This window comes from Oncorhynchus keta, chromosome 24 (assembly GCF_023373465.1).
Source record: "Oncorhynchus keta strain PuntledgeMale-10-30-2019 chromosome 24, Oket_V2, whole genome shotgun sequence".
In the NCBI taxonomy this organism is placed as follows: domain Eukaryota; kingdom Metazoa; phylum Chordata; class Actinopteri; order Salmoniformes; family Salmonidae; genus Oncorhynchus; species Oncorhynchus keta.
The window spans coordinates 1,547,899-1,571,449 of NC_068444.1; the positions used below are offsets into that span (position 1 = coordinate 1,547,899).

Sequence of the window (23,551 nt, forward strand, 5' to 3'; positions counted from 1 at the left end):
GGTAGCCCCCCTCCCACCCAGACTAACTCACCTATATTACAGGTAGCCCCTCCCTCCCTCCCAGACTAACTCACCTATATTACAGGTAGCCCCTCCCGCCCTCCCAGACTAACTCACCTATATTACAGGTAGCCCCTCCCTCCCACCCAGACTAACTCACCTATATTACAGGTAGCCCCTCCCTCCCACCCAGACTAACTCCTATATTACAGGTAGCCCCTCCCTCCCAGACTAACTCACCTATAGGTAGCCCCCTCCCACCCAGACTAACTCACCTATATTACAGGTAGCCCCTCCCTCCCACCCAGACTAACTCACCTATATTACAGTTAGCCCCTCCCTCCCTCCCAGACTAACTCACCTATATTACAGGTAGCCCCCTCCCTCCCTCCCAGACTAACTCACCTATATTACAGGTAGCCCCTCCCACCCAGACTAACTCACCTATATTACAGGTAGCCCCTCCCTCCCTCCCAGACTAACTCACCTATATTACAGGTAGCCCCCTCCCACCCAGACTAACTCACCTATATTACAGGTAGCCCCTCCTCCCATCCAGACTAACTCACCTATATTACAGGTATCCCCCTCCCTCCCTCCCCAGACTAACTCACCTATATTACAGGTAGCCCCTCCCACCCAGACTAACTCACCTATATTACAGGTAGCCCCCTCCCTCCCTCCCAGACTAACTCACCTATATTACAGGTAGCCCCCTCCCTCCCTCCCAGACTAACTCACCTATATTACAGGTAGCCCCCCCCTCCCATCCAGACTAACTCACCTATATTACAGGTAGCCCCTCCCTCCCACCCAGACTAACTCACCTATATTACAGGTAGCCCCTCCCTCCTCCCTCCCAGACTAACTCACCTATATTACAGGTAGCCCCCTCCCTCCCTCCCAGACTAACTCACCTATATTACAGGTAGCCCCTCCCTCCCATCCAGACTAACTCACCTATATTACAGGTAGCCCCTCCCTCCCTCCCAGACTAACTCACCTATATTACAGGTAGCACCTCCCTCCCTCCCAGACTAACTCACCTATATTACAGGTAGCCCCTCCCTCCCACCCAGACTAACTCGCCTATATTACAGGCAGCCCCTCCCTCCCTCCCAGACTAACTCACCTATATTACAGGTAGCCCCCCTCCCTCCCACCCAGACTAACTCACCTATATTACAGGTAGCCCCTCCCTCCCTCCCAGACTAACTCACCTATATTACAGGTAGCCCCTCCCTCCCACCCAGACTAACTCACCTATATTACAGGCAGCCCCTCCCTCCCTCCCAGACTAACTCACCTATATTACAGGTAGCCCCTCCCACCCAGACTAACTCACCTATATTACAGGTAGCCCCCTCCCTCCCTCCCACCCAGACTAACTCACCTATATTACAGGTAGCCCCTCCCTCCCTCCCAGACTAACTCACCTATATTACAGGTAGCCCCCTCCCACCCAGACTAACTCACCTATATTACAGGTAGCCCCTCCCTCCCTCCCAGACTAACTCACCTATATTACAGGTAGCCCCTCCCTCCCTCCCAGACTAACTCACCTATATTACAGGTAGCCCCCTCCCACCCAGACTAACTCACCTATATTACAGGTAGCCCCCTCCCTCCCTCCCTCCCAGACTAACTCACCTATATTACAGGTAGCCCCTCCCACCCAGACTAACTCACCTATATTACAGTTAGCCCCCTCCCTCCCTCCCAGACTAACTCACCTATATTACAGTTAGCCCCCTCCCTCCCTCCCAGACTAACTCACCTATATTACAGGTAGCCCCCTCCCTCCCTCCCAGACTAACTCACCTATATTACAGGTAGCCCCTCCCTCCCATCCAGACTAACTCACCTATATTACAGGTAGCCCCCTCCCTCCCTCCCAGACTAACTCACCTATATTACAGGCAGCCCCTCCCTCCCTCCCAGACTAACTCACCTATATTACAGGTAGCCCCCTCCCTCCCACCCAGACTAACTCACCTATATTACAGGTAGCCCCTCCCTCCCTCCCAGACTAACTCACCTATATTACAGGTAGCCCCTCCCTCCCACCCAGACTAACTCACCTATATTACAGGCAGCCCCTCCCTCCCTCCCAGACTAACTCACCTATATTACAGGTAGCCCCCTCCCTCCCACCCAGACTAACTCACCTATATTACAGGTAGCCCCTCCCTCCCTCCCAGACTAACTCACCTATATTACAGGTAGCCCCTCCCACCCAGACTAACTCATCTATATTACAGGTAGCCCCTCCTCCCACCCAGACTAACTCACCTATATTACAGGTAGCGCCTCCCTCCCACCCAGACTAACTCACCTATATTACAGGTAGCCCCCTCCCTCCCACCCAGACTAACTCACCTATAAACCAGGTAGCCCCCTCCCTCCCTCCCAGACTAACTCACCTATAAACCAGGTAGCCCCCTCCCTCCCTCCCAGACTAACTCACCTATATTACAGGTAGCCCCCTCCCTCCCTCCCAGACTAACTCACCTATAAACCAGGTAGCCCCCTCCCTCCCAGACTAACTCACCTATAAACCAGGTAGCCCCCTCCCTCCCAGACTAACTCACCTATAAACCAGGTAGCCCCCTCCCTCCCTCCCAGACTAACTCACCTATATTACAGGTAGCCCCCTCCCATCCAGGGGAACACTTGCACTGGAAGGTGTCTCCCTCATCATGACATGTCCCTCCGTTGTTACAGGTAACCTCGTCACACTGGCTCTCACCTGGAGACACACACATGATAAAAACCAAGCTTTCATAACACACACACACACACACACACACACACACACACACACACACACACACACACACACACACACACACACACACACACACACACATACACACACACACACACAGTACACACACACACACACACACACACACACACACCTGGGTGAATACCTCCACCCATCAGCACATTTTGTGTTTCTGCTCTACCCCAGTATCTCTACTTACACATCATCTATCACTCCAGTGTTCATTTGCTATATTGTAATTACTTCACAGCTATTGGCCTATTTATTGTCTTACCTCCTTACTCAATTTGCACACACTGTATATACATTTTTCCTATTGTGTTATTGTTTGTTTATGCCTGTGTTGTTGTTTGTGTCTCACTGCTTTGCTTTATCTTGGCCAGGTCACAGCTGTAAATGAGAACTTGTTCTCAACTGGCCTCCCTGGTTAAATAAAGGTGAAATAAAAAAATAACAAATAAAAATGTGCTCGGGTGATTGTAGAACAGAAAGAGGGAGGAGAGAGACTGTGTTCTTACGGGAGTGGCAGGTCTTCCCCTTCCAGCCGTTCATACACTCACAGAAGAAATCAGTCACCAGGTCTCGACATGTTCCTCCATTATGGCATGGACTAGTGCTGCAGTCATCTATATCTGGAGGAGAGGAGGACAGGGAGGAGGAGGGGGAGAGGAGGGAGGAGGGGACAGGGAGGGGGAGAGGGAGGGGAGGGAGGAGAGGGAGGACAGGGGGAGGAGGGGGAGAGGAGGGAGGAGGGGACAGGGAGGGGGAGAGGGAGGGGAGGGAGGAGGGAGGACAGGGGAGGAGGAGAGGAGGATGGGGAGAGGAGGGAGGAGGATGGGGAGAGGGAGGAGGAGAGGGAGAAGAGGAGGGAGGAGGAGAGGGAGAGGAGGGGGAGGAGGAGAGGGAGAGGAGGGGGAGGAGGGAGGAGGACAGGGAGGAGGAGGGGAGAGGGAGGGAGGAGGGGAGAGGGAGGGGAGGGAGGTGGAGGGGAGAGGGAGGAGGAGAGGAGGGAGGGGGTTGAAGAGGGAGGGAGGAGGAGAGGAGGGAGGAGGAGGGAGGGAGGGGAGGGAGGGGGGGGGGAGGGAGAGGGAGGAGGGGAGAGGGGAGAGGGGGGAGGGGGAGGAGGAGGAGGAGAGAGGGGAGAGGAGGAGGAGAGGAGGGAGGAGGGAGAGGGAGGGGAGGGAGAAGGGGAGAGGGGGGAGGGAGGGAGGGAGGAGGGAGGAGGAGGGGGAGAGGAGGGAGGAGGGGAGGGAGGGAGGAGGAGAGGGAGAAGAGGGGGAGGAGGAGAGGGAGAGGAGGGGGAGGAGAGAGAGGAGAGAGGAGAGGGGAGGAGACGGAGAGGGGGAGGAGGAGAGGGAGAGGAGGGGGAGGAGGAGGGGAGAGGAGGGGGAGGAGGAGAGAAGAGGAGGAGAGGGGGAGGAGACGGAGAGGGGGGGGAGGGAGAGGGAGAGGATGAGGAGGAGATGGAGAGGGGGAGGAGGAGAGGAAGAGAGGGAGAGGATGGGGGAGGAGGAGAGGGAGAGGGAAAAGGGAGGAGGAGAGGGAGAGGGGGGGCAGGGAGGAGGGGAGGGAGAGGGGGAGGGAGAAGGGGAGGGGGGGGGAGGGAGGAGGAGAGGAGGGGGAGAGGGAAAGGAGGAGAAGAGAGGGAGAGGGGAGGAGGAGAGGGGGGAGGAGGGGAGAGGAGGGGGGGGGCAGGAGGGGGGACGAGGAGAGTGAGAGAGAGGACAGGCAGAGTCAAACCAGTCAGTTTCAATCACCACCTCCACATCAGGGATCATTAACTAGATTCAGCCACAGGCCAATGTTATCTGGAGCTGATGGTCGGGGGGCCAGAACGTCATTTTAAATAAATACTAGACTGAAAATTGACTGCAAGAATCCCAAACAGATATAATATTTGACTAAAACATAACATTTCAAACCTGGCTTAAATGTGTGTATGATCTCTCTATTATGGCGGGAACAGATTAACAATGTATCACTTGCAGCTAATTTACTGCTGTTTTAACCTTTTGCGTGTAGGGGGCAGTATTTTCGTATTTGGCTAAAAAAACGTACCCATTTGAAACTGCCTATTTCTCAGCCCCAGAAACTAGAATATGCATATAATTGTCAGATTAGGATAGAAAACACTCTAAAGTTTCCAAAACTGTAAAAATATTGTTTGTCAGTATAACAGTACTGATATTACAGGCGAAAGCCTGAGGAAAATCCAATCAGGGAGTGCATCTTATTTTGAAACCTCTCTGTTCCTATGCATGCCTATCTTCCATTGAAAGGGATATCAACCAGATTCTTTCTCTATGGCTTCCCTATGGTGTCAACAGTCTTTAGACATAGTTTCAGGCTTTTATTTTGAAAAATGAGCGTGAAAGATCACATTGTGTAAGTGGACAGGTGGGGGCTCTCAGAGTGAGTTTTGCGCTATAGAGTAAAGCTGCCATTGTTCCTCCCGGTACTATTGAAAAAGCTACACACTCGGTTGATATATTATCGAATATATATTTTAAAAACAACCTGAGTATTGATTATAAAAAATGTTTCTGTGGACATTATGGATATTATTTGGAATATATGTCTGCGTTGTCGTGACCGCTCTTTCCTGTGGATTTCTGAACATAACGCGACAAACAAACGTTGGTATTTTGGGTATAAAAATAATCTTTATGGAACAAAAGGAACAATTGTTATGTAACTGGGAGTCTCGTGAGTGAAAACATCCGAAGATTATCAAAGGTAAACGATTAATTTGATTGCTTTTCTGATTTCCGTGACCTAGCTACTTAATGCTTAGTGTACATAATGTTATGCTATGCTATCGGTAAACACAAACACTTGGATTGCCTTCGCTGTGAAGCATAATTTCAAAATCTGAGACGACAGATCGATTAACAAAAAGCTCAGTGTGTTTTACAATATTGCACTTGTGATTTCATGAATATGAATATTTTTTTGTAATATTATTTGACTGTGATTTTCCCGTTAACGGGAAGGGTAGCGTCAAGAAGTTAACGTCTTTCATGTCCAACAACAGAAGGAAAATCACCCGGCCGCCAGCTGGGAAACCCTGCTCTACGTATGCACCGTGGGCCTCCAGCTGGGAAACCCTGCTCTACGTATGCACCATGGGCCTCCAGTTGGGAAACCCTGCTCTACGTATGCACCGTGGGCCTCCAGCTGGGAAACCCTGCTCTACGTATGCACCGTGGGCCTCCAGCTGGGAAACCCTGCTCTATGTATGCACCATGGGCCTCCAGTTGGGAAACCCTGCTCTATGTATGCACCGTGGGCCTCCAGTTGGGAAACCCTGCTCTATGTATGCACCGTGGGCCTCCAGTTGGGAAACCCTGCTCTACGTATGCACCTTGGGCCTCCAGTTGTGAAACCCTGCTCTATGTATGCACCTTGGGCCTCCAGTTGGGAAACCCTGCTCTATGTATGCACCGTGGGCCTCCAGCTGGGAAACCCTGCTCTATGTATGCACCGTGGGCCTCCAGCTGGGAAACCCTGCTCTATGTATGCACCTTGGGCCTCCAGTTGGGAAACCCTGCTCTATGTATGCACCTTGGGCCTCCAGTTGGGAAACCCTGCTCTATGTATGCACCTTGGGCCTCCAGTTGTGAAACCCTGCTCTATGTATGCACCTTGGGCCTCCAGTTGGGAAACCCTGCTCTATGTATGCACCTTGGGCCTCCAGTTGGGAAACCCTGCTCTACGTATGCACCTTGGGCCTCCAGTTGGGAAACCCTGCTCTACGTATGCACCTTGGGCCTCCAGTTGGGAAACCCTGCTCTACGTATGCACCTTGGGCCTCCAGTTGGGAAACCCTGCTCTATGTATGCACCGTGGGCCTCCAGTTGGGAAACCCTGCTCTACGTATGCACCTTGGGCCTCCAGTTGGGAAACCCTGCTCTACGTATGCACCGTGGGCCTCCAGTTGGGAAACCCTGCTCTATGTATGCACCGTGGGCCTCCAGCTGGGAAACCCTGCTCTACGTATGCACCTTGGGCCTCCAGTTGTGAAACCCTGCTCTATGTAAAGGGCATATTTACATGTAGTGACCTACTCATTGAAATGCACTGCTCAAAAAAATAAAGGGAACACTAAAATAACACATCCTAGATTTACATTTACATTTAAGTCATTTAGCAGACGCTCTTATCCAGAGCGACTTACAAATTGGTGCAAACACCTATGACAACCAGTGGAACAGCCACTTGCATCTAAATCTTGTTGGGGGGGGGGAGAAGGGGGGTGAGAAGGATTACTTACCCTTACTTACCCTATCCTAGGTATTCCTTGAAGAGGTGGGGTTTCAGGTGTCTCCGGAAGGTGGTGATTGACTCCGCTGTCCTGGCGTCGTGAGGGAGTTTGTTCCACCATTGGGGGGCCAGAGCAGCGAACAGTTTTGACTGGGCTGAGCGGGAACTGTACTTCCTCAGTGGTAGGGAGGCGAGCAGGCCAGAGGTGGATGAACGCAGTGCCCTTGTTTGGGTGTAGGGCCTGATCAGAGCCTGGAGGTACTGAGGTGCTGTTCCCCTCCAGCTCCGTGGCGAGCACCATGGTCTTGTAGCGGATGCGAGCTTCAACTGGAAGCCAGTGGAGAGAGCGGAGGAGCGGGGTGACGTGAGAGAACTTGGGAAGGTTGAACACCAGACGGGCTGCGGCGTTCTGGATGAGTTGTAGGGGTTTAATGGCACAGGCAGGGAGCCCAGCCAACAGCGAGTAATCAAGACGGGAGATGACAAGTGCCTGGATTAGGACCTGCGCTGCTTCCTGTGTGAGGCAGGGTCGTATCTGGGATGTTGTAGAGCATGAACCTACAGGAACGGGACACCGCCTTGATGTTAGTTGAGAACGTTGGAATATATGTGTTGTCCAGGATCACGCCAAGGTTCTTAGCGCTCTGGGAGGAGGACACAATGGAGTTGTCAACCGTGATGGCAGATCATGGAACGGGCAGTCCTTCCCCGGGAGGAAGAGGAGCTCCGTCTTGCTGAGGTTCAGCTTGAGGTGGTGATCCGTCATCCACACTGAAATGTCTGCCAGACATGCAGAGATGCGATTACCTGGTCATCAAAAGGAGAAGATTAATTGTTATGTCTGCAAGCAATGATAGGAGAGACCATGTGAGGTTAAAACCAAGTGACTTGGTGTATAGCAAAGAGTAGAACAGAGCCCTGGGGACACCAGTGGTGAGAGCGCGTGGTGAGGAGACAGATTCTCGCCACGCCACCTGGTAGGAGCGACCTGTCAGGTAGGACGCAATCCAAGCGTGGGCTGCCCAACTCGGAGAGGGTGGAGAGGAGGATCTGATGGTTCACAGTATCGAAGGCAGCCGATAGGTCTAGAAGGATGAGAGCAGAGGAGAGAGAGTTAGCTTTAGCAGTGCGGAGCGCCTCCGTGATACAGAGAAGAGCAGTCTCAGTTGAATGACTAGTCTTGAAACCTGACTGATTTGGATCAAGAAGGTCATTCTGAGAGAGATAGCGGTAGAGCTGGCCAAGGACGGCACGCTGTGTTTTGGAGAGAAAAGAGAGAAGGGATACTGGTCTGATTTCATGAATCGGAGGGATCGAATATTTTTTTGAAGGGGTGCAACTTATTTGAAGACGGGAGGGACGCTATGCGGTCAGGGATGAGTTGATAAGCGAGGTGAGGTAAGGGAGAAGGTCTCCGTTAATGGTCTGGAGAAGAGAGGAGGGGATAGGGTCAAGCGGGCAGGTTGTTGGGCGTCTTTCATTTCATCTGGAGAGAGAGGGGAAAATCAGAGCATAGGGTAGGGCAGTGTGAGCAGAACCAGCTGTCGTTTGACTTAGCAAACGAGGATCGGATGTCATCGACCTTCTTTTCAAAATGGTTGCCATCTGCAGAGAGGGAGGAGGGGGAGGATTCAGGAGGGAGGAGAAGGTGGCAAAGAGCCTCCTAGGGTTAGAGGCAGATGCTTGGAATTTAGAATGGTAGAAAGTGGCTTTAGCAGCAGAGACAGAGGAGGAAAATGTAGAGAGGAGGGAGTGAAAGGATGCCAGGTCCGGGGAGGCCTCCATTTCCGTTGGCTGCCCGGAGCCCTGTTCTGTGAGCTGCAATGAGTCGTCGAGCCACGGAGCGGGAGGGGAGGACCCTGCCTGGAGGATAGGGGACATAGAGAGTCAAAGGATGCAGTAAGGGAGGAGACCCTGAGGAGGCAGAATCTAGATAGGTTGGAGAAAGTTTGAGCAGAGGGAAGAGATGATAGGATGGAAGAGGAGAGATGGGGGGAGAGAGAGCCAGGTTGGGAATACCCTGAGTAGGGGCAGTGTGGGAAGTGTTGGATGAGAGCGAGAGGGAAAAGGATACAAGGTAGTGGTCGAGACTTGGAGGGGAGTTGCAATGAGGTTAGTGGAAGAACAGCATCTAGTAAAGATGAGGTCAAGCGTAACCCTGCCTTGTGAGTAGGGGGAAGGTGAGAGGGTGAGGTCAAGTTGAGGAGTGGAAAGACCCTGAGGCAGAGAGGAATGAGTCAAAGGTAGACTTGGGAGGTTAAAGTCCTCCAGAACTGTGAGAGGTGAGCCGTCCTGGAAAGGAGCTTATCATGCTCATTGATGAACCGTGGGCCTGGAGGGCGATAAATGATAAGGATGTTAAGCTTGAAAGGGCTGGTAACTGTGACAGCATGGAATTCAAAGGCAATAGACAGATGGGTAAGGGGAGAAAGAGAAAAGACCACTTGGGAGAGATGAGGATCCCAGTGCCACCACCCCGCTGTCCAGAAGCTCTCCGAGAACACGTGGGCGGACGAAGAGAGAGCAGTAGGAGTAGCAGTGTTATCTGTGGTGATCCATGTTTCCGTCAGTGCCAAGAAGTTGAGGGACTGGAGGGGAGGCATAGGCTGAGATGAACTCCTGCCTTGTTGGCCGCAGATCGGCAGTTCCAGAGGCTACAGGAGACCTGGAACTCCACCCTGCTGGGACCACCAGATGGTGGTGCACGCGGTGGGAGCGTTTGTATGGTCTGTGCAGAGAGGAACAGGGATAGACAGACACATAGTTGACAGGCTTGGGCCGCTAATGCAGGAGATTGGAATGACAACTACACGTCTCGAATGTTCAGAAAGTTAAGTTGTGAAAGAATCTTATTGACTAAAATGATTAAAATGATACACCGTGTAGGCTAGCTGGCAGTAGCTGCGTGTTGGCACTACACTAATCAAGTCGCTCCGTTGAGTGTAATAATTTCATAGTGCTGCATTCGTAGGGACTGGCTACTAGCAGTGTTGTTTATGTTACGTTGAGTTAAAAGAACGACAATAGCTGGCTAGCTAACCTAGGAAATCGGTCTAGACTACACAACTAGATCTGAATGAATTAAATATTCTTATTAAATACTTTCTTCTATACATAGTTGAATGTGCTGACAACAAAATCACACAAAAATTATCAATGGAAATCAAATTTATCAACCCATGGAGGTCTGGATTTGGAGTCACACTCAAAATTAAAGTGGAAAACCGCACTACAGGCTGATCCAACTTTGATGTAATGTCCTTTAAACAAGTCAAAATGAGGCTCAGTAGTGTGTGTGGCCTCCACGTGCCTGTATGACCTCCCTACAACGCCTGGGCATGCTCCTGATGAGGTGGCGGATGGTCTCCTGAGGGATCTCCTCCCAGACCTGGACTAAAGCAGCCGCCAACTCCTGGACAGTCTGTAGTGCAACGTGGCGTTGGTGGATGGAGCGAGACATGATGCCCCAAATGTGCTCAATTGGTTTCAGGTCTGGGGAACGGGCGGGCCAGTCCATAGCATCAATGCCTTCCTCTTGCAGGAACTGCTGACACATTCCAGCCACATGAGGTCTAGCATTGTCTTGCATTAGGAGGAACCCAGGGCCAACCACACCAGCATATGGTCTCACAATGGGTCTGAGGATCTCTTCTCGGTACCTAATGGCAGTCAGGCTACTTCTGGCGAGCACATGGAGGGCTGTGCGGCCCCCCAAAGAAATGCCACCCCACACCATGACTGACCCACCGCCAAACCGGTCATGCTGGAGGATGTTGCAGGCAGCAGAACGTTCTCCACGGCGTCTCCAGACTCTGTCACGTCTGTCATGTGCTCAGTGTGAACCTGCTTTCATCTGTGAAGAGCACAGGGCGCCAGTGGCGAATTTGCCAATCTTGGTGTTCTCTGGCAAATGCCAAACGTCCTGCACGGTGTTGGGCTGTAAGCACAACCCCCACCTGTGGACGTCGGGCCCTCATACCACCCTCATGGGTCTGTTTCTGACCGTTTGAGCAGACACATGCACACTTGTGGCCTGCTGGAGATCATTTTGCAGGGCTCTGGCAGTGCTCCTCCTGCTCCTCCTTGCACAAAGGTGGAGGTAGCGGTCCTGCTGCTGGGTTGTTGCCCTCCTACGGCCTCCTCCGCGTCTCCTGATGTACTGGCCTGTCTCCTGGTAGCGCCTCCATGCTCTTGACACTACGCTGACAGACACAGCAAACCTTCTTGCCACATCTCGCATTGATGTGCCATCCTGGATGAGCTGCAGTACCTGAGCCACTTGTGTGGGTTGTAGACTCCATCTCATGCTACCACAAGAGTGAAAGCACCGCCAGCATTCAAAAGTGACCAAAACATCAGCCAGGAAGTATAGGAACTGAGAGGTGGTCTGTGGTCCCCACCTGCAGAACCACTCCTTTATTTGGGGTGTCTTGCTAAATGTCTATAATTTCCACCTGTTGTCTATTCCATTTGCACAACAGAATGTGAAATGTATTGTCAATCAGTGCTGCTTCCTAAGTGGACAGTTTGATTTCACAGAAGTGTGATTGACTTGGAGTTACATTGTGTTGTTTAAGTGTTCCCTTTATTTTTGAGCAGTGTATATCTTACATGTATATGTGCCAAAGACTATGGGTAAGAATGTGGACCCGAGGAAGACTGGCAGTCCCTAAGGTTTCAGCTAATGAGGATCCAAATGAATACCAAAAACAGGGGCTGGTCTAGTGGTAGTGCTGCCTGTCAGGGGCCTGTCAGGGGGCTGGTCTAGTGGTAGTGCTGCCTGCCAGGGGGCTGGTCTAGTGGTAGTGCTGCCTGCCTGCCAGGGGGCTGGTCTAGTGGTAGTGCTGCCTGCCAGGGGCTGGTCTAGTGGTAGTGCTGCCTGCCTGCCAGGGGGCTGGTCTAGTGGTAGTGCTGCCTGCCAGGGGGATGGGCTAGTGGTAGTGCTGCCTGCCAGGGGGCTGGTCTAGTGGTAGTGCTGCCTGCCAGGTGACTGGTCTAGTGGTAGAGCTGCCTGCCAGGGGGCTGGTCTAGTGGTAGTGCTGCCTGCCTGCCAGGGGGCTGGTCTAGTGGTAGTGCTGCCTGCTTGCCAGGGAGCTGGTCTAGGGTAGTGCTGCCTGCCTAGTGGGTGCTGGTCTGGTCTAGTGGTAGTGCTGCCTGCCTGCCAGGGGGCTGGTCTAGTGGTAGTGCGGCCTGCCAGGGGGCTGGTCTAGGGGTAGTGCTGCCTGCCAGGGGGCTGGTCTAGTGGTAGTGCTGCCTGCCAGGGGGCTGGTCTAGTGGTAGTGCTGCCTGCCTGCCAGGGGGCTGGTCTAGTGGTAGTGCTGCCTGCCTGCCAGGGGTCTGGTCTAGTGGTAGTGCTGCCTGCCAGGGGCTGGTCTAGTGGTAGTGCTGCCTGCCAGGGAGCTGGTCTAGTGGTAGTGCTGCCTGCCTGCCAGGGGCATGGTCTAGTGGTAGTGCTGCCTGTGCCAGGGGGCTGGTCTAGTGGTAGTGCTGCCTGCAGGGGCTGCCTGCCTGCCAGGGGGCTGGTCTAGTGGTAGTGCTGCCTGTCTGGGGGCTGGTCTAGTGGTAGTGCTGCCAGGGGCTGGTCTAGTGGTAGTGCTGCCTGCCAGGGGGCTGGTCTAGTGGTAGTGCTGCCTGCCTGCCAGGGGGCTGGTCTAGTGGTAGTGCTGCCTGCCAGGGGGATGGTCTAGTGGTAGTGCTGCCTGCCAGGGGGATGGTCTAGTGGTAGTGCTGCCTGCCAGGGGGATGGTCTAGTGGTAGTGCTGCGGAGGTAGCGGTTCCATCTCCATTTCTGTGCTATATCACTTATGACTTATCATAGGTCTCCTCATGAACATCTATAACTCCGATAAACCTTGAAAACATTTTTTCTAAACATAAAAAACAGTGCACTTACTGATCTCACAGTGGTCCCCCTCCCAGCCGTCTCCACAGATACACTTGTACACACTGACTTTATCTAGACAGGTTCCTCCGTTACCACACGGGCTGCTCTCACAATCATTAATATCTGAGGGGAAATGGAAAGAGAGGGGGAAAGGGGAGGGAATGGAGAGAGAGGGGGAAAGGGGGGGAAATGGAGAGAGAGGGGGAAAGGGGGGAATGGAGAGAGAGGGGGAAAGGGGGGAAATGGAGAGAGAGGGGGGAAAGGGGGGAAATGGAGAGAGGGGGAAAGGGGGAAATGGAGAGAGAGGGGGAAAGGGGGAAATGGAGAGAGGGGGAAAGGGGGGAAACGGAGAGAGAGGGGGAGAGAGGGGGAAAGGGGGAAATGGAGAGAGGGGGGAAAGGAAATGGAGAGGAGGGGGAAAGGGGGAAATGGAGAGAGAGGGGGAAAAGGGGGGAAATGGAGAGGGGAGAGAGGAGGAAAGGAAAGGAAATGGAGAGAGGGGGAAAGGGGGAAATGGAGAGAGAGGGGAGAGGGGGGAAAGGGGGGATTGGAGAGAGAGGGGAAAGGGGGGGGAAATGGAGAGAGATGGGGAGAGAGGGGGAAAGGGGAGAGATGGGGAGAGAGGGGGAGATAGGGGAAAGGGGGAGAGATGGGGTTAGAGAGGGGGAGAGAGGGGGAAAGGGGGAGATAGGGGGAGAGGGGAGAGAGGGGGAAAGGGGGAGATAGGGGAAAGGGAGAGAGATGGGGTTAGAGAGGGGGAGAGAGGGGAGAGGGGGAGAGAGGGGGAAAGGGGGAGAGAGGGGGGGAAAGGGAGATAGGGGTGGGTGAAAGGGGGAAGGGAGAGAGAGGGGAGAGTGGGGGAAGGGAGAGAGAGGGGAGAGTGGGGGAAAGGGGGAGAGAGGGGTGAAAGGGGAAAGGGAGAGAGAGGGCGAAAGGGAGTGAGAGGGGGGGGATAGAGGGAGAGAGGGGGGAAGGGGGAGAGAGAGAGTGGGGAAGGGGGAGAGAGAGAGGGGGGAAGAGAGGGAGAGGGAGAGAGGTGGGAGAGGGAGAGAGGTGGGAAGGGGGAGAGAGGGGGGAAGGGGGAGAGAGAGAGGGGGAAGAGAGGTGGGAGAGGGAGAGAGGTGGGAGTGGGGAAAGGGATAGGAAGAGTGAGGCCATTAGAAACTACAGCAAGGAAATGCTTGTGTTGCACTTTAGTTTAGTTGTGGAATGTAGTATGTGTGTGTGTATATATACATGTGTGTGTGTGTGTGTGTGTGTGTGTGTGTGTGTGTGTGTGTGTGTGTGTGTGTGTGTGTGTGTGTGTGTGTGTGTGTGTGTGTGTGTGTGTATGCATGTGTGTGAATATATGTGTGTGTGTGTGTATGTGTGTGTATATACATGTGCGTGTGTGTGTATATACATGTGTGTGTGTGTGTGTGTGTGTGTATGCATGTGTGTGAATATATATGTGTGTGTGTGTCATTACTTTAAGACATGAAGGTCAGTCAATCTGGAAAATGTCACGCACATTATGTAGGTCAATGTAATGTCTATGTAGGTCTATGTAGGTCAATGTAATGTCTATGTAGGTCTATGTAGGTCAATGTAATGTCTTTGTAGGTCTATGTAGGTCAATGTAATGTCTTTGTAGGTCAATGTAATGTCTATGTAGGTCTATGTAGGTCAATGTAATGTCTATGTAGGTCTATGTAGGTCAATGTAATGTCTATGTAGGTCTATGTAGGTCAATGTAATGTCTTTGTAGGTCTATGTCGGTCAATGTAATGTCTATGTAGGTCTATGCAGGTCAATGTAATGTCTATGTAGGTCTATGTAGGTCAATGTAATGTCTTTGTAGGTCTATGCAGGTCAATGTAATGTCTATTTGTAAGTCGCTCTGGATAAGAGCGTCTGCTAAATGACTTAAATGTAAATGTCTATGTAGGTCTATGTAGGTCAATGTAATGTCTTTGTAGGTCTATGTAGGTCAATGTAATGTCTATGTAGGTCAATGTAATGTCTATGTAGGTCTATGTAGGTCAATGTAATGTCTATGTAGGTCTATGCAGGTCTATGTATGCCTATGAATCCTCTATGAATGCTCTTTGTCATGTCTTACTCTCGTGACAGTATGTGCCTCTGAAGCCCTCCTGACAGTCACAGCTGAACTGTCCTCCCGCCTGGCTCCGACAGCGTCCGTGAGGACCACACACGTTGGAGGAGATGTACCGCTCTCCTCCAGGGGTACTGTTGGATCCCACGGCAACCGTGCAGCTGTCAATCACTGTGGGGGGGGGGGATTGAAACAACCTCTGATTTGGTAAAAACCTGAGGGACGGGTCTGAACAGAGCTATGGATGCAAGGACTGACCAACCATGATATCAACATTATAGTTATAACCATGTTATGAGACTATACAGGACTGACCATCCATGATGTCAACATTATAGTTATAACCATGTTATGAGAATATACAGGACTGACCATCCATGATATCAACATTATAGTTATAACCATGTTATGAGGCTATACAGGACTGACCATCCATGATGTCAACTCTATAGTTATAACCATGTTATGAGAATATACAGGACTGACCATGATATCAACATTATAGTTATAACCATGTTATGAGGCTATACAGGACTGACCATCCATGATATCAACATTATAGTTATAACCATGTTATGAGGCTATACAGGACTGACCATGATATCAACATTATAGTTATAACTATGTTATGAGGCTACACAGGACTGACCATCCATGATATCAACTCTATAGTTATAACCATGTTATGAGAATATACAGGACTGACCATGATATCAACATTATAGTTATAACCATGTTATGAGACTATACAGGACTGACCATGATATCAACATTATAGTTATAACCATGTTATGAGGCTACACAGGACTAAACATCCATGATACCAACATTATAGTTATAACCATGTTATGAGGCTATACAGGACTGACCATCCATGATATCAACATTATAGTTATAATCATGTTATGAGGCTACACAGGACTAAACATCCATGATACCAACATTATAGTTATAACCATGTTATGAGGCTATACAGGACTGACCATCCATGATATCAGCATTATAGTTATAACCATGTTATGAAGCTACATAGGACTGACCATCCATGATATCAACATTATAGTTATAACCATGTTATGAGGCTACACAGGACTGACCATCCATGATATCAACATTATAGTTATAACCATGTTATGAGGCTAAACAGGACTGACCATGATATCAACATTATAGTTATAACCATGTTATGAGGCTATACAGGACTGACCATCCATGATATCAACATTATAGTTATAACCATGTTATGAGGCTAAACAGGACTGACCATGATATCAACATTATAGTTATAACCATGTTATGAGGCTATACGGGACTGACCATCCATGATATCAACATTATAGTTATAACCATGTTATGAGGCTATACAGGACTGACCATGATATCAACATTATAGTTATAACCATGTTATGAGGCTATACAGGACTGACCATGATATCAACATTATAGTTATAACCATGTTATGAGGCTATACAGGACTGACCATCCATGATATCAACATTATAGTTATAACCATGTTATGAGACTATACAGGTCTGACCATGATATCAACATTATAGTTATAACCATGTTATGAGGCTATACAGGACTGACCATGATATCAACATTATAGTTATAACCATGTTATGAGGCTACACAGGACTGACCATCCATGATATCAACATCATAGTTATAACCATATTATGAAGCTATACAGGACTGACCATCCATGATATCAACATTATAGTTATAACCATGTTATGAGGCTATACAGGACTGACCATCCATGATATCAACATTATAGTTATAACCATGTTATGAGGCTACACAGGACTGACCATCCATGATATCAACATCATAGTTATAACCATGTTATGAGGCTATACAGGACTGACCATCCATGATATCAACATTATAGTTATAACCATGTTATGAGACTATACAGGACTGACCATCCATGATATCAACATTATAGATATAACCATGTTATGAGGCTAAACAGGACTGACCATGATATCAACATTATAGTTATAACCATGTTATGAGGCTATACGGGACTGACCATCCATGATATCAACATTATAGTTATAACTATGTTATGAGACTATACAGGACTGACCATCCATGATATCAACATTATAGTTATAACCATGTTATGAGGCTATACGGGACTGACCATCCATGATATCAACATTATAGTTATAACTATGTTATGAGACTATACGGGACTGACCATCCATGATATCAACATTATAGTTATAACTATGTTATGAGACTATACGGGACTGACCATCCATGATATCAACATTATAGTTATAACCATGTTATGAGAATATACAGGACTGACCATCCATGATATCAACATTATAGTTATAACCATGTTATGAGGCTAAACAGGACTGACCATGATATCAACATTATAGTTATAACCATGTTATGAGACTATACAGGCCTGACCATCCATGATATCAACATTATAGTTATAACCATGTTATGAGGCTATACAGGACTGACCATCCATGATATCAACATTATAGTTATAACCATGTTATGAGACTATACAGGACTGACCATCCATGATATCAACATTATAGTTATAACCATGTTATGAGGCTATACAGGACTGGCCATCCATGATATCAACATTATAGTTATAACCATGTTATGAGACTATACAGGACTGCCATCCATGATATCAACATTATAGTTATAACCATGAGGCTATCAACATTATAGTTATAACCATGTTATGAGGCTATACAGGACTGACCATCCATGATATCAACATTATAGTTATAACCATGTTATGAGACTATACAGGACTGACCATCCATGATGTCAACATTATAGTTATAACCATGTTATGAGAATATACAGGACTGACCATTCATGATATCAACATTATAGTTATAACCATGTTATGAGGCTATACAGGACTGACCATCCATGATATCAACATTATAGTTATAACCATGTTATGAGGCTACACAAGACTGACCATCCATGATATCAACATTATAGTTATAACCATGTTATGAGGCTAAACAGGACTGACCATGATATCAACATTATAGTTATAACCATGTTATGAGGCTACACAAGACTGACCATCCATGATATCAACATTATAGTTATAACCATGTTATGAGGCTAAACAGGACTGACCATGATATCAACATTATAGTTATAACCATGTTATCAGGCTACACAGGACTGACCATTCATGATATCAACATTATAGTTATAACCATGTTATGAGGCTACACAGGACTGACCATCCATGATATCAACATTATAGTTATAACCATGTTATGAGGCTACACAGGACTGACCATCCATGATATCAACATTATAGTTATAACCATGTTATGAGGCTACACAGGACTGACCATCCATGATATCAACATTATAGTTATAACCATGTTATGAGGCTACACAGGACTGACCATCCATGATATCAACATTATAGTTATAACCATGTTATGAGGCTATACAGGACTGACCATCCATGATATCAACATTATAGTTATAACCATGTTATGAGAATATACAGGACTGACCATCCATGATATCAACATTATAGTTATAACCATGTTATGAGGCTAAACAGGACTGACCATGATATCAACATTATAGTTATAACCATGTTATGAGGCTATACGGGACTGACCATCAATGATATCAACATTATAGTTATAACTATGTTATGAGACTATACAGGACTGACCATCCATGATATCAACATTATAGTTATAACCATGTTATGAGACTATACAGGACTAACCATCCACAATATCAACATTATAGTTATAACCATGTTATGAGGCTATACAGGACTGACCATCCATGATATCAACATTATAGTTATAACCATGTTATGAGAATATACAGGACTGACCATCCATGATATCAACATTATAGTTATAACCATGTTATGAGACTATACAGGCCTGACCATCCATGATATCAACATTATAGTTATAACCATGTTATGAGGCTATACAGGACTGACCATCCATGATATCAACATTATAGTTATAACCATGTTATGAGACTATACAGGACTGACCATCCATGATATCAACATTATAGTTATAACCATGTTATGAGGCTATACAGGACTGGCCATCCATGATATCAACATTATAGTTATAACCATGTTATGAGACTATACAGGCCTGACCATCCATGATATCAACATTATAGTTATAACCATGTTATGAGGCTATACAGGACTGACCATCCATGATATCAACATTATAGTTATAACCATGTTATGAGACTATACAGGACTGACCATCCATGATGTCAACATTATAGTTATAACCATGTTATGAGAATATACAGGACTGACCATTCATGATATCAACATTATAGTTATAACCATGTTATGAGGCTATACAGGACTGACCATCCATGATATCAACATTATAGTTATAACCATGTTATGAGGCTACACAGGACTGACCATCCATGATATCAACATTATAGTTATAACCATGTTATGAGGCTAAACAGGACTGACCATGATATCAACATTATAGTTATAACCATGTTATGAGGCTACACAAGACTGACCATCCATGATATCAACATTATAGTTATAACCATGTTATGAGGCTAAACAGGACTGACCATCCATGATATCAACATTATAGTTATAACCATGTTATGAGGCTATACAGGACTGACCATCCATGATATCAACATTATAGTTATAACCATGTTATGAGACTATACAGGACTGACCATCCATGATATCAACATTATAGTTATAACCATGTTATGAGGCTACACAGGACTGACCATCCATGATATCAACATTATAGTTATAACCATGTTATGAGGCTACACAGGACTGACCATTCATGATATCAACATTATAGTTATAACCATGTTATGAGGCTACACAAGACTGACCATCCATGATATCAACATTATAGTTATAACCATGTTATGAGGCTAAACAGGACTGACCATGATATCAACATTATAGTTATAACCATGTTATGAGGCTACACAGGACTGACCATTCATGATATCAACATTATAGTTATAACCATGTTATGAGGCTACACAGGACTGACCATCCATGATATCAACATTATAGTTATAACCATGTTATGAGGCTACACAGGACTGACCATCCATGATATCAACATTATAGTTATAACCATGTTATGAGGCTACACAGGACTGACCATCCATGATATCAACATTATAGTTATAACCATGTTATGAGGCTAAACAGGACTGACCATGATATCAACATTATAGTTATAACCATGTTATGAGGCTACACAGGACTGACCATCCATGATATCAACATTATAGTTATAACCATGTTATGAGGCTAAACAGGACTGACCATGATATCAACATTATAGTTATAACCATGTTATGAGGCTATACGGGACTAACCATCCATGATATCAACATTATAGTTATAACCATGTTATGAGGCTATACTGGACTGACCATCCATGATATGAACATTATAGTTATAACCATGTTATGAGGCTAAACAGGACTGACCATCCATGATATCAACATTATAGTTATAACCATGTTATGAGGCTATACAGGACTGGCCATCCATGATATCAACATTATAGTTATAACCATGTTATGAGGCTATACAGGACTGACCATCCATGATATCAACATTATAGTTATAACCATGTTATGAGACTATACAGGACTGACCATCCATGATGTCAACATTATAGTTATAACCATGTTATGAGAATATACAGGACTGACCATCCATGATATCAACATTATAGTTATAACCATGTTATGAGACTATACAGGCCTGACCATCCATGATATCAACATTATAGTTATAACCATGTTATGAGGCTATACAGGACTGACCATCCATGATATCAACATTATAGTTATAACCATGTTATGAGGCTACACAAGACTGACCATCCATGATATCAACATTATAGTTATAACCATGTTATGAGGCTAAACAGGACTGACCATGATATCAACATTATAGTTATAACCATGTTATGAGGCTACACAAGACTGACCATCCATGATATCAACATTATAGTTATAACCATGTTATGAGGCTAAACAGGACCATGATATCAACACTATACATGACCATGATATCAACATTATAGTTATAACCATGTTATGAGGCTATACAGGACTGACCATCCATGATATCAACATTATAGTTATAACCATGTTATGAGGCTATACAGGACTGACCATCCATGATATCAACATTATAGTTATAACCATGTTATGAGACTATACAGGACTGACCATCCATGATATCAACATTATAGTTATAACCATGTTATGAGAATATACAGGACTGACCATCCATGATATCAACATTATAGTTATAACCATGTTATGAGGCTATACAGGACTGACCATCCATGATATCAACATTATAGTTATAACCATGTTATGAGGCTATACAGGACTGACCATCCATGATATCAACATTATAGTTATAACCATGTTATGAGGCTATACAGGACTGACCATCCATGATATCAACATTATAGTTATAACCATGTTATGAGGCTAAACAGGACTGACCATCCATGATATCAACATTATAGTTATAACCATGTTATGAGGCTATACAGGACTGACCATCCATGATATCAACATTATAGTTATAACCATGTTATGAGGCTATACAGGACTGACCATCCATGATATCAACATTATAGTTATAACCATGTTATGAGACTATACAGGACTGACCATCCATGATATCAACATTATAGTTATAACCATGTTATGAGGCTATACAGGACTGACCATAACCATGTTATGAGGCTATGATATCAACATTATATCAACATTATAGTTATAACCATGTTATGAGGCTAAACAGGACTGACCATGATATCAACATTATAGTTATAACCATGTTATGAGGCTACACAAGACTGACCATCCATGATATCAACATTATAGTTATAACCATGTTATGAGGCTACACAGGACTGACCATTCATGATATCAACATTATAGTTATAACCATGTTATGAGGCTATACAGGACTGACCATCCATGATATCAACATTATAGTTATAACCATGTTATGAGGCTACACAGGACTGACCATCCATGATATCAACATTATAGTTATAACCATGTTATGAGGCTATACAGGACTGACCATCCATGATATCAACATTATAGTTATAACCATGTTATGAGGCTATACAGGACTGACCATCCATGATATCAACATTATAGTTATAACCATGTTATGAGAATATACAGGACTGACCATCCATGATATCAACATTATAGTTATAACCATGTTATGAGGCTATACAGGACTGACCATCCATGATATCAACATTATAGTTATAACCATGTTATGAGGCTATACAGGACTGACCATCCATGATATCAACATTATAGTTATAACCATGTTATCAACATTATAGTTATAACATTATAGTTATAACCATGTTATGAGGCTATACAGGACTGACCATCCATGATATCAACATTATAGTTATAACCATGTTATGAGACTATACAGGACTGACCATCCATGATATCAACATTATAGTTATAACCATGTTATGAGGCTATACAGGACTGACCATCCATGATATCAACATTATAGTTATAACCATGTTATGAGGCTAAACAGGACTGACCATCCATGATATCAACATTATAGTTATAACCATGTTATGAGGCTATACAGGACTGACCATCCATGATATCAACATTATAGTTATAACCATGTTATGAGGCTACACAGGACTGACCATTCCATGATATCAACATTATAGTTATAACCATGTTATGAGGCTATACAGGACTGTCCATCCATGATATCAACATTATAGTTATAACCATGTTATGAGGCTACACAGGACTGACCATCCATGATATCAACATTATAGTTATAACCATGTTATGAGGCTATACAGGACTGACCATCCATGATATCAACATTATAGTTATAACCATGTTATGAGACTATACAGGACTGTCCATCCATGATGTCAACATTATAGTTATAACCATGTTATGAGAATATACAGGACTGACCATCCATGATATCAACATTATAGTTATAACCATGTTATGAGAATATACAGGACTGACCATTCATGATATCAACATTATAGTTATAAACATGTTATGAGGCTATACAGGACTGACCATCCATGATATCAACATTATAGTTATAACCATGTTATGAGGCTATACTGGACTGACCATCCATGATATCAACATTATAGTTATAACCATGTTATGAGGCTAAACAGGACTGCCCATGATATCAACATTATAGTTATAACCATGTTATGAGGCTATACGGGACTGACCATCCATGATATCAACATTATAGTTATAACCATGTTATGAGACTATACAGGCCTGACCATCCATGATATCAACATTATAGTTATAACCATGTTATGAGGCTATACAGGACTGACCATCCATGATGTCAACATTATAGTTATAACCATGTTATGAGGCTATACAGGACTGACCATCCATGATATCAACATTATAGTTATAACCA

General features: G+C 46.2%; 1 protein-coding gene across 9 annotated transcripts in view; it reads right to left on the reverse strand.

Annotated features, from left to right (window-relative positions):
* LOC127911283 (protein jagged-1b-like) overlaps positions 1-23,551 on the reverse strand; it is a 251,790-nt gene that overhangs the window by 76,782 nt on the left and 151,457 nt on the right. For all 9 annotated transcript variants that reach the window (XR_008077703.1, XR_008077707.1, XR_008077702.1 and 6 more), the window contains exons 14-17: positions 15,037-15,201; positions 12,945-13,058; positions 3,307-3,420; positions 2,636-2,749 (exon numbers count right to left, since the gene is read on the reverse strand). Coding sequence is in view for 2 of the 9 variants with exons in the window: in XM_052477450.1 (XP_052333410.1) it covers positions 2,636-2,749; positions 3,307-3,420; positions 12,945-13,058; positions 15,037-15,201 (507 nt within the window). In the remaining 7 variants the exon portion in view is untranslated. The remainder of the gene's footprint in view (positions 1-2,635; positions 2,750-3,306; positions 3,421-12,944; positions 13,059-15,036; positions 15,202-23,551) is intronic.